Genomic DNA, 12971 nt, shown 5'->3' with positions numbered 1-12971 from the left:
AATAATGCATTCAGATTAAGAATATCATTAAACAGGTCTTTTAAATGAAAAATTAGAAAATCTTTCATTTAAATTACTGGATGAATAATTCATGGAAGTGAAGGCTTTCAGGAATGCAGTTCAAATCAAACTGAAACTGGATTATTTCCACAACTTTGGGCATTTTGATCTTCTTGCACTACAGACCAAACTTTGCCCAGTTCATCTTACTTCAGACTGAGCAAAATTCACAGAAATTTTACTAAAATTTTACTTATTACTTTATACTTTCCCCAGTGTCTACTGTCCAGAGCTGTTCCAGTGGATCAAATATCTAATAAGTAGGCATGGGGCATTCAGCTTTCAGTAGAGTATATACTGCATCACTTACTGTTTCATTGTGAAGGGGAAAGGAAGGCTGCAGTACGAGGTAACCCATTACATTTATGCCAGTGGGGTAAATTTGTAAGGTTATACAGTGAAGATGATGGCAAAGGCAATGTGATAGTGACACCCTCATCCAACATTACAGTTTTGAGGAAGCTTGTACATGTCAAGTATATATGGTCAGAAGGTTGAGGGGTGGGAGATGGGTGGGTGGGAAGTGCAGTGTTCCAGGTAGCCTCGAGATATTGGCTTATCCATTCCATCTAACTTCATTGTAAAAAGCAATGATGAATTCACTAATATTCTGGATTTGGCCACTTCAACATCTGGTTAAATGGAAAACATTTCACTAAAACCTCCTCACACATATACCCATCTGCAATTAGAAGTCTCCTCAATCCGGCCATGTTTATGCTGATTTCCTGTAAAAATGTCTCAGCATCTTAAGCATGTTATCTCTTTGGGAGCTGCTGCTTGTAAAGTGACAATCTCTTTTGTCTCCAAACTGCCGACATTAAGCTGGAATGCCCTTTGGAAGTGATTGGTCTCTGTCCATCTGTCTCAACTGTATAGGTTCTAGCAGTGTATGGCCAAATGTTCATATTTTTCCATGTTGGTCCCAGAAGGTTCCATTCAGCTCTTTTGCATATGAAACCAGCTCATTAAAATTGCCCTTCCTTCATTGTGGATACCAAATCCAAATAACTTACAAACCTCCATCTGAGCATAATTTATGGTTATCTCATATCATCAGGTTGAAATTCATACGTTATTAATACTTATTATTGGAAGCAGAGGAACAAATATTATTGCTATTAAGTAGGCATTGACAATCAGCTTTCAATAGAGTATATATTACATCACATATTGTATTGGTGCAAAAGCTGAATGGCCCAACAATTGAAAATTTCACCCAACAGCACTGATAAAGGAAGATCAAGGATAGTACACCTGTGGTTTCATAGTAAACCAGCTGCAATATGCAAAGTTTGCCTGGTGTAGTGAAGGCTTTAAGTTCTGCAACCTCTGATGCTTCTCTTTCTCTGTCCTGCTTTACTTCAAGTTTTCTTTCTTTCCAGCTCTCTATCAACTAATTTTGCCTATGTGCTGCTCCACTAACCAGTCTCCTTTCTTCCATCATCCAGCATGGCCTTGTATCCTTCAAAACTGTCAACAACAATGTATACGTAGATGATGTTCCCAAGGTGCTTCTCAGAAGTATTATCACTAAGTTAGGTAAGCAGATGTTGGGGTAGACATTTGGTCATAGAGGCATGTTTTATGGAGCGTCTCAAAGGGACAAAATAGAGGGGAAGGGGATTCCAAAGCTCAGGGCCAGCAACAGTGAACTTTAAGGAAACCCAAGGGGACAAAGTTGGAGAAATGCAGATGGCTCAGGGTGTTGAAGGGTTTAAGGAAATTACAGAAATATGCAAAAAAGAGACTGAGGAGGGATTTCAAAATGAGGGTAATTTTTTTCAAAATGAGGCATAGTTTAACCAGCACACAATTTGGGTCTGTGAGCACAGGAGTGATAAACTTAAGGGGAGTCATGACACAGGTGGCAGAATTCTGGATCTAAAATTTATATAGAGTAGAACAAGAGAATGCAGTTGGAACACTGTTAGAAAAATCACTTCTGAAGGTAAAAATGTTATGAATGAGGTGTGGAATATTAAATGAGCTTTTGCAGGAGTGCGGTTGGTGGTGATATCGAAGTGAAAAAAGCAGTGCTATTGATTGTCTGGATTCAAACAATCAAATCAAAGTTCAACATCAATCCACTGTTCATACAAAACCAACTTGGATCTCCTGATTCTCAACCACCTCATTCCAACCTTCTCTTTCTCTCTAATGTCCTGGATTATATTGTTGCTTTAAAATATATCTGATTGCTGCCACCATTCCCTGATTGAAACCTCATTATTGGCCTTCCATTCTTTCTACCACAATAGGACTGCATTAGTCTCAAAATAAAAAATACAATGTCTGTAGCCACATCCTGACTTAGTTACTGCCTCGGGTATTGTCAATCCCATACTCTGGTTAAGTACCTGTGGGGCAAAATTTCCTTCAGGACTTGTTGTCCTGACCTCCCATTATAAATCTGGGGGCAGATAAGCAAATCCCGCGTACCTGCATAAACCACTGCGCCATATCCCTGGGGTTTCCATTGATGGAGTTTGGAGAAATACCACTGAAATACTACTCTCTCATTTTCACAGTCTCCTTCCCATCCAATCCTATTTATTATACGAGAATATATTGTCTCCAATGGTTTCTGCTCCCATCTTCACATGGTATCCTTGTCTCCATAAAAACATGGAGGTCACTTTCTGCATTTATTCCAACTGAAGTTAAATATAGGATGTAAATAACAAGTAAATTTGATGAATTTGCTGTGTGTTAGATGAATATTTTTGCAAATATTTGCAAAATGCGCAACAAAATCACAAGCAATAAATCTTTAAACTGAAATTCATTCTCAATATTGTTCATCTTGTGTAGGTTAGAAAAGTGCAGACGCCTAGTCACAATGATACCTTTCAACAATTTTAATTTATTGATGATGAGTCACAGAACAAGCCTTTGAACTTTAGTGTTAAAAGAATGTACCAATAACTTTCATTTAAAAAAATCTCTACATACATTTCAAATGTAAACCACATGTTTCAATCTTGTGAAAGTGCGAGCTGTTTCACCAGCTCTGTTTAACACCTGCCTGCATATTTCCTTGCAAGCAGTCAGCTTTGTTTACGATGGGGACATTTCCATGCACACAACATACTGTTGGGAAGGGAATAGGGTGAGGGGAGAGGATTGCAGAGGTGGAGTAGAAGTTGCACACTCGTAGAAGTGTAGGCTCGTTCTCTCTGAACTGCCTCTGCAGGCTTAGAGTGCATTAGTCAGTGGTTCTGCAAATAAACTACTGTGATCATCAAGACTGTGGCTCCTTTTAGGGATGGGGGAAGAAAACACACAGCAGCTTGCACCAATTTGACAACTGAACGTCAAGTTTCCCCATGCTTTAGTAACAGATCAACAATTAGATACAAACCGCAACATAGGTTTAAGACACATTATACAGTATGTTTATGAAAGGCTGTCAATACAGGAAATTTAGTGCATACAGTATTGATAGTAAACAGTTTATTACAGCTTATTCTCACCAATTAAAAGGAAAGGTTGTATTCATGGACATTACTCTAGAGTAAATGTATAAACAATACTGCACATTAGCGTAAGTGTACCCTCACTTCACCACACAGAAATATATTGGAGCCTGTAGAGGCCAGGAGCAAGTCTGTTTTCTGGAATGACTGTCAAAACTGTTACACAGTCATTACCACACCATGCACCAGTAACCTTGCAGAGGCTTGATTTTCCTGAGGTTTAAATAAAATCTTTGACATTCAACAGAAATGTCAAATCATGGCCTGTAAAAGTGCAGGAACTTCTCTCGTTTTTTAGTTGCAGTTTTAACATCTGGCAAATATTATTCCATATTTGTTACATTTGCTGTCCAAAGGAGGTCAGTTTAAATGACTTTCCACTGCATGACACTCATGTCCTTCCCACCAGTGGAGATTAGCTGACTGTCATCGTACAGAAAGCTCACACTGGTCACATGACTGCTGTGTCCTCCATATGTGTGGCCTGGAGCCTGCAAATTAAACAAAAATTCTTTTTCTGTTTAATTGTCACACTGTGCATCAAATATGCACAAAAAGGAAATTGTTACCTCTTTGTGTATAAACAGTTGCATGCTGTTATTTAGGGTCAAGTTGTGACAAAGACCAAACTCATTCCAATCCTGAACAGACTGATTTCAATTAATGATGCACACAACTTTTGATAATTCAAGCCAGAGGACACTTCTTCCTATATTCAGAAAACCTCGCATCTCTCTGTCTAACACACAATGAACAAATGCACCACCACACCACCAACACCCCCTCCCTCTGCTCCCCATCTCTCCCCCCCAATCTCTCCTTCCTCCTGCCTAATTTCTTTCTCCCCCTACCTAATCTTTCCATCCCCCCAATCTCTCCCTCCCTCCCCCATGCCAACCTTAATTAAACACACTCCTTAAGGCCTAATCATGTGATATCAGGTCCCAAGACCCCCACTCATATGAGATTTGCCTAGAGTCTGCAAACTGCCATTATATTTACTTCATAAAGTTGGGCTGCATGCGTTAAGTGCCTTCCATTGTTCAGTCTGAGAAATTCTTGCCATCTATTTCTCCCCAGCTGAAACCTTTCCAAACCATCTATCACATTTATCACTAGTCACTGTTGTCCATCCAGAAGGTACAAAGACCAAACGATCTGATTAATTCTTGGCCTTAGAACATGCAATCTGATCCATTGAAACATCCCTCTTTAAATCTATAGTGTTCATTTCAGGGCTACCTCCAACTCCTCAGTTTCAAAGGAGTTTTGAAGCCAGACCTCTTCAAAAATAATGTAAAATGCATGAATATATATGGGCATGCTAGGAAAAGAACTGCCAACATTGAAAAGCACCAGGCAAAGAAAGAAATACCATAGAAAAGAGACCTAATGTTTCACAGGCTAAAGAGTGGAACTGCCCTCAAAAACTCACCACTGTTCCAGCAAGATGCTCCAGAAAATTGCAGTTTCTGCTGTGCTGCATTTCTTGGAGCTTCCTGTCTATGTTTAAGAGGCAAACTGTCTCTGACTTCCAAGAGCAATGAACTGGGGCAGGATCTCTCATCGTCAGATAATCTGAGGCTTACTTGACACTCAGCACATGGCTGGGTTACTGAAGGGGTGGTCGAGTGCAGGTGAGTTGGTGATCTTTCTCACAGGTGTTAGAATTTACATACCCATTGGCTTGGTGGGCACCGGAGAAGTGCCTGCACATGTATGTTTGAGCCATATGTTCCAGTGGTAATGAGGGGACCCTACAAAGGCTTCACAAACTCTGGCAGGGGTGGTCCTGTTGTAATAAATGTCTTTTTCTCCTTATCTATTACTTCTTTTAAAAACACCCTGTATATCTAGTACAGTACGTTTCCTTTTTAAATTAATACAACATCTTAGACAGTGGTAGTTTTAGTTCTCAAGAGGTTATAGTGCATAAAGTGATGTGGACAGGACAGCCCTTACAAATGCAAAATCCTAGCCAGGCTGTTCAGTATCTGACAAGGAAAAACAAGGCAGCACATATATAATATCCAGAGCCCTGGGGGTAATATTTCCTACACTTACCTCATTGAAATAGAAGGCTCTGAAAGGGACTTACTTGGTGGAAGATGCTGAGAAGCTATTTCCCTGGCTGGAGAATTTAGACCGAGTGAGATAGTCCCAAATGGTTGGCCTTTTAGGACAGAGGTGAAGCAAAATTTCTCCATTCAGAGTGTTTGGAAATCTCTACTTCAAGGACTAGGGATATATAGTCTGGGAATATAGTCTTGGATGAGACTGAAATGATTTTGGACTTGTTGGAAATCAGGTAGGAATTTCGGGCTAAGGTCAGCAATTTGCCATGACCTTATTGAAAGAAGTGGATTGGTGCAGCTTTGTGGCCAACTCTTCCAGCTTTTACTTCTATGCTTTAATGGCCTCTGAGAAGTGTGTATAAGCATCATGGGATATGACTCAAAGAACAGTGGCAAAGTTTTACAGAGGATAGAGAAAGTCTTAGAAGATAGGTAAACATCAAAAAAACATTAATAACTCATATCATACCCTGGCCTGTGAACATGGACATGAAAACAGGTGTACTTTGCCAAAGTCATCGCCTGTAGATAGAAGTTTTTTATCATTGGATCTGCATATGGCATTGATGTCTGTTCCATCTGATCCCTCAGGCCAAACCCCTGCAACACAAAAGATACATTATCTGCATTCAACTGCAAGAAAATCATTGGAAGTTAGAATAAGGATAGAAAGATCCAAATTCACATTTGGTATTTAATGCTCATGTATGATTTTATTAAGCCAGAAAGTCCCAACATGAAGTACGTATATAAGTGAGTTGGGTTCCAGATGCTGAAGATTTTTTGCTCAAAGTCACACCACATACTCTCTGGTGAGGTCCCAGTGACTGTGATTGGATACTGTCCGATTGTGCAAGGTTCACCAACATGCACACTATTACCTCAGAGGTACAACTATTTACAGATCAAAACTATGCTTTGGCAGACGCCAATCAAGTTGGGTTTCTGGTGATACATTTTAGTAGAAAATTATGGAGTGAATGACTGAGTGATAAAGGGTACATTTGGTGAAAAGCCAATATATTCCAGAAAAGGCTACTATATTCGAACATTGTGGGCCAAAGGGCCTGTACTGTGCTGTAGTGTTCTATGTTCTAAAAGGATGAAAGAGTGAAATACAGAATCAAAGAGGCGAAGTGTTAACCAATAAAATATTCAGAAGACAAAATACAGATTAAAAAAAAACACTGAATAAAGTCAAGGTTTTATTTTAAGGGAACCGAATAAAATCAATTTTGCTTTGAATTCATCTTTCAAACATCATAGTTTTATTCACATATATCTCATGTTCATATGTCCATGTTGCACTCCCCTGTCCCATGGGTTTCAGGATTTTTTTTTAGTGTTTTTGGATCGTATTCTGTAATTCAGTTTGTACCAAAAGCTGTGGTCCCACATATCACATTGAAAAAGATGTAATTCCAGTGGGAGTACCGTAGAAGATGAACATTTTATACTGCCATACCCAATATTCCTCAAACAGTGTTATAGAAAAGTAAACATAAAATTGAACAGAAGTTATTTTTATGTATTCAATTTCATGAATCTGGGCATCACGGGCAAGGCTAGCATTTATTGCCCATCCCTAAATGCCTCTGAGATGCTGTTGGTGAGTCAGCTTCTTGAAACTCTAATCCTTCTGGTATTTTTTTTTCCATTTTTTCTTCTTTTTTAGCACAGTATTAATGATACAACTGAGTGGTCTGCAGGTCATTTCAGAGGATGTTTAAGAGTCAATCACATGGGTGGGTCTGAAGTGGCATATAGGTAAGCACAAACAGGTCTTTCCCTGACAACCTGGCAGGTTTTATTTTATGGCCATCGTTACTAAGACTAGTTGTTTTTACAAATTCCAGATTATTAGCTGAATTTAAATTCCACAGCAGCCATGATGGGTTTTGAATTTGAAGTCTCTGGATTATTAGTCCTGTCCTCTGGATTACTAATCTGGTAATTTAACAGCTGCACCACCACCATGCCCCATTTAATTTTTTAATGGTGGTTAAAATATTTTGTAGAAATGAGTGAACTGTTAATGGGACAATGATATCAATGGCAAAGCCAGTATTTAATGCTATTCCTAACTGCTCCTTGAACTAAATGATTTGCTTGGCCATTTCAGAGGGTAGTCAACCACATTGGTAGGTCTGGAATAATCTATAGGCCAGACCATCTTTTTGTTCCAAATATATTTAAATATTTGAATTTAATTCTTTATCTGCCTTGGTTTGTTCAAACTCTGCCTCTGGATCAATGGACCGGGCCTCAAAGTCTAATCCAGTGATCTAACAACTGTGCCATGGTACCTCTAATATGAATGTATGTATACCTCAAGTAATTGTGATTTTTGACATTTCAGTTATGCATGTCTTTATTTGAATATTGAATATAAGTGTTCGAAACGAGTCACAATCTACCGTGTTATGTCCTTGTACCTTATTGTCTGCCTGCACTGCACCTTCTCTGTAACTGTATCACTTTATTCTATGTTCTGTTATTGTTTTCCATTGTACTTCCTCAATGCACTGTTGTAATGAAATGATCTGTATGGATGGCATGCAGAACAGTCTCTTCACTGTACCTTAATACATGTGACAATAATAAACCAATTTACCAACTGCTTCATTGTCCCATGGGAATTTAGTACAGTGAGTATAACAAAGAAACCCAAAGTAAGTGCCACTTTGGAACTTATGGTGCAGCAATATTGCAGTATTTGATGGCTCCCTCCTTTCTTGGAGAGAGATTAATCTATCAGTTCATGACCTTCCAATTCACCTGAGTGATTACAAATAGTCATTCCTCAACAGGAATGAGTCTAAGCATTTTCAAGCTGGTCTCTAAACTCAGAATAACAGCTTGGGAATGCAAACTGGCATTTAGAGCTCATAAGACTCCCAGAGCATTATGCACCCTGCACTCCCAGAGCATTAAAAACCCTGCACTCCCACAGCATTGCACACCCTGCACTCCCACAGCATTACACAACCTGCACTCCCAGAGCATTACTTACCCTGCACTCCTAGAGCATTAAAAACCCTGCACTCCCAGAGCATTGCACACCCTGCACTCCCACAGCATTGCACATCCTGCACTCCCAGAGCATTACCAACCCTGCACTTCCAGAGCATTGCACACCCTGCACTCCCAGAGCATTACCAACCCTGCACTCCCAGAGCATTACCAACCCTGCACTCCCACAGCCTCAGACAGCCTATACTTCCAGAGCACCAGCTTGCACCTTAAGCATTCATGAAGAAAGGATTATTTCTTTCAGTAATATGGGTCATTGAAATTTTAAGTCTTCACATAAAATGTAGGAATGATGCTGGATACTTACCAAATACATGAAACCCTAATGTGCAGGTGTAAGTGGCCCATTCAACGTCCCTGACATTTTCAACACTCACTACTTGCTTGCAAGCTGAAGGCATCCCTGCAGATGAAGAACAGAGAATTCAGCACACAGGAGTGAATAGCATTACACCCTCTATGCCCCAGATTTGATGCAGTCATTTTGAGCCAAGAAACAATAAGTTCAAGACACCGACCATACTTAGAGGTCTGGCATCACAATTGATTGGTATCCTTTGTTTCACAATATGTCTTTTAAACATACAATTCCATTTGAAAATACCATCCAGATTAGAATACATGTAAACCTCTGCCATAGTCTGCTAGATAATGTTCTCTTTGATACAGGTTCTTTGGTCCTGATTTTTCCTGGAATGTGATTATCCAGGGTGGTGATTTGGGAGAGGGTTGGTGTGAATGGGATGAGATTGAGTTGTGCTTGCTTTTATGATAAATTAAATTCAGGTTTCTTCCATGTGCCAAGGAATTTTGAGTCTACTATTCTTCCTGGAACCTGTTCTGATTGGCAGCTTTGGTTCCCATTGTGCAGGAAATGTTCTGGATGAGGCCACGCTACAAAAGCAGGAAGGAATTCTGTAGTTGGCTTAGTGACAGCCCAAGGGCTGGGTCTGACCCAAGAAGATCTGTTACCTTGGAGGGTGTTAAGTGGTAAGCATGGAGGCCACAGAGAACTACTCTTGTATCTCCTGACCCACACAGCAGCCCTTCTTGTGTGCATCCCAGCTATAGGAAGGATGTCATTAAGCTGGAAAGGATGTAGAAAAGATTCACAAGGAAGTCACCAGGACTGGAAGGGTTGAGTTATAAGGAGAGGGTGGATAGGCTGTGACTTTTTTCCTGCAGTGTAGGAGGCTGAGGGGGTGACCTTATAAAATTATGAGGGGCATTGATAAAGTGAATGGTTACAGTCTTTTTCCCAGGGAGACTAAAACTGGAGGGTTTAGGTTTAAGGTGAGAGGGGAAAGATTTAAAAGGGACCCGAGGGGCAGGTTTTTCATGCAGAGGGTGCTGGGCATATGGAATAAGCTGCTAGGGGAAGCTGTGGAGGCAGTTACAATTACAATGTACGTGGATAGAAAAGGCTTAGAGGGATATAGGCCAAAGACAGGCAAATGGGACAAGCTCCGGTAGACACCTTAGTCAGTGTAGCCGAGTTGGGCCAAAGGGTCTGTTTCCGTGCTGTAAAACTCTATGACTTCCTCAAGCCACCACGTTTCCTGAAGCACAGGAAATCCAGCCGGTCAGAGTTGAAGTTGAAACAGAAAGAAAATATGAGGTAGACACCTTCATTAGAATAATTAAAAGGCCAAACCTCTCCTGGGAGGAAATTGTTTAATATTAGATGAGAGTGGTTTGGCAGAGCGTTAGGGTTAGATTTGAGATTTTTAATATTTTTACATTGCTTGCCCTGTAACAGCATGTTTCTTCAACAAATCAGGTTAAAAAATCTTCTTAGAGAAAAATTTTAGAACCCTAAAATCAAGTGGGCTTGGATTGGCTGGGTTGTAAATGTAAAAAGGTATTTAAAGGTCCTACCCAATATCTTAAGTTACTGCTGTAAAGCCCACGGAAAGCCAGCAGGTAGTCAAAAGCTTGATAAACAGTGAGAAATATTCCTTTACCACTGACTTCAAAACCCAGGCTAATATATTCCTGGAAATTTCTGAGTTACATATTCAATTGAAACCATTACATAAATGTTTTAGAGAATTCCATGTTAAGAGGTTTGCTTAACTGTGACATTTTCTTTGGATGCCATTAGGGGATGCTCTAATTAAACTTTCCACTTTATTCTGTAACTTACTGCAGTTGCATACAATCTTTTGAGTTGAACCAAGAAACTTTGTTAGAGCTTATTAGTAACATAAGAACACAAGAAATAGGTCATCTGGCCCATCGAGCCTACTCTGCCATTCAATAAGATCATGGCTGATCTGGCCGTGGACTCAGATCCACCTATCTGCCTTTTCCCCATAACCCCTACTATGCAAAAATCTTTCTAACTGTATCTTAAATATATTTAATGAGGTAGCCTCTACTGCTTCCTTGGGCAGAGAATTCCACAGATTCATTACTCTCTGGGAAAAGCAGCTTCTCCTCATCTCCATCCTAAATCTATTCCCCTGAATCTTGAGGCTATGTCCCCGGTTCTAGTCTCACCTGCCAGTGGAAACAACCTTCCTGCCTCTATCTTATTTTTCCTTTTCATAATTTTGTATGTTTCTATAAGATTCCCCTCATTCTTCTGAATTCCACGAATATAGTCCAAGGCGACTCAATCTCTCCTCATAGGCTAACCCCCTCATCTCCGGAATCAGCCTGGAGAACCTCCTCTGCATCGCCTCCAAAACCAGTATATCTCTCCTCAAGTAAGGAGACCTGAACCGCATGCAGTACTCCAGGTGTGGCCTCACCAGTACCCTGTACAGCTGCGGCATGACCTCCCTGCTCTTAAATTCAATCCCTCTTAATGAAGGCCAGCATTCCATTTGCCTTCTTGATAACCTGTTGCACCTGCAAACCAATCTTTTGCGATTCATGCACAAGCTCTCCCAAGTCCCTCTTCACAACGGCATGCTGCAATCATTCACCATTTAAATAATAATCTGATCTCCTATTTTTCCTTCAAAAGTGGATGACTTTGCATTTACCAACATTGTACGCCATCTGCCAGACCCTTGCCCACTCATTTAACCAATCTATATCTCTCTGTAGACTCTCCACATCCTCTGCACAATTTGCTTTTCCACTCAATTTAGTGTCATCAGCAAACTTAGATACGCTACACTTGGTCCCCTCTTCCAAATAGTTAATGTATATTGTGAACAGTTGCAGGCCCAACACTAACCCCTGCAGCACCAGAGGAACACCCATTTATCCCAACTTTCTGCCTTCTGTTGGTTAACCAATCCTCTATCCATGCTAATACATTACCCCCAACTCCATGCATCCTTATCTTACTGAAAAAGTCTTTGATGTGGCACCTTAACAAACACCTTCTGGAAATCCAAGTATACAACATCCACCTATTCCACTACACTCAATATATCCTCAAAGAACTCCAATAAGTTTGTCAAACAGGACCTGCCCTTCCTGAATCCATGCTGCATTTGCCTGATGGAACCACTTCTATCCAGATGTCTCGTTATTTCTTCCTTAACGATAGCTTCAAGCGTTTTCCCGACTACAGACATTAAGCTAACTGGCCTATAGTTACCTGTCTTTCGCCTACACCTTTTTTTAAATAGTGGCATGGCATTTGCTGTCTTCCAATCTGCTGAGACCTGCCCAGAATCCAGAGAATTTTGGTAAATTATCACAAAAGTCTCTGCTATAACTTCAGCATTTCTTTCAGTACCCTTGGATGCATCCCATCAGGACCTGGGGACTTATCTACCTTTAGGCCCACTAGTTTGCTCATCACTACCTCTTTAGTGACACCGATTATATCGAGGTCCTCACCTCCTATTGCATCCATAACATTATCTCTTTGGCACATTAGACGTGGCCTCCGTCATGAAGACCGACACAAAATAATCGTTCAAGGCCTCAGCCATTTCCACATTACTCAATATTAATTCCCCCTTCTCATCTTCCCATTCACTTTAGCCACCCTTTTCTGCTTTATATAATTATAAAAACTTTTACTATCTGTTTTTATATTTTGTGGGAGTTTACTTTCATAATCTATCTTCCCTTTCCTTAATGCTTGCTTAGTGGTTCTTTGTTACTTTTTAAAGTTTTCCCAATCTTCCAGTTTCCCACTACTCTTGGCGACTTTGCATGCATGAGCTTTTAGCTTGATGCCTTCTCTTATTTCCTTAGTTATCCAAGGCTGGCTCTCCCCACCCTTACTTTTAACTGGAATATACTTTTGTTGAGCACTGTGAAAAATCTCCTTGAAAGTCTTCCACTGTTCCTCAACTGTCCCACCACATAACCTGTGTTTCCAGTTTACGTTTGCCAACTCCTTCATCATCCC

At 40.3% G+C, this 12971-nt stretch overlaps 1 protein-coding gene across 2 annotated transcripts in view; it reads right to left on the bottom strand.

The window, feature by feature from the left end:
* Window positions 1–2906: 2906 nt before the first annotated feature.
* eml1 (EMAP like 1) overlaps window positions 2907–12971 on the bottom strand; it is a 166816-nt gene continuing 156751 nt past the window's right edge. For both annotated transcript variants that reach the window (XM_052022282.1, XM_052022272.1), the window contains exons 20-22: window positions 8955–9050; window positions 6084–6214; window positions 2907–4030 (exon numbers count right to left, since the gene is read on the bottom strand). In XM_052022282.1, coding sequence (XP_051878242.1) covers window positions 3905–4030; window positions 6084–6214; window positions 8955–9050 — 353 coding nt within the window. In that variant the 3' untranslated portion in view covers window positions 2907–3904. The remainder of the gene's footprint in view (window positions 4031–6083; window positions 6215–8954; window positions 9051–12971) is intronic.

Source organism: Pristis pectinata, chromosome 1 (assembly GCF_009764475.1).
Source record: "Pristis pectinata isolate sPriPec2 chromosome 1, sPriPec2.1.pri, whole genome shotgun sequence".
Lineage (NCBI taxonomy): Eukaryota > Metazoa > Chordata > Chondrichthyes > Rhinopristiformes > Pristidae > Pristis > Pristis pectinata.
Note: the sequence above shows the minus strand (reverse complement) of the source record. Positions and strands in the feature narration are given on the sequence as shown.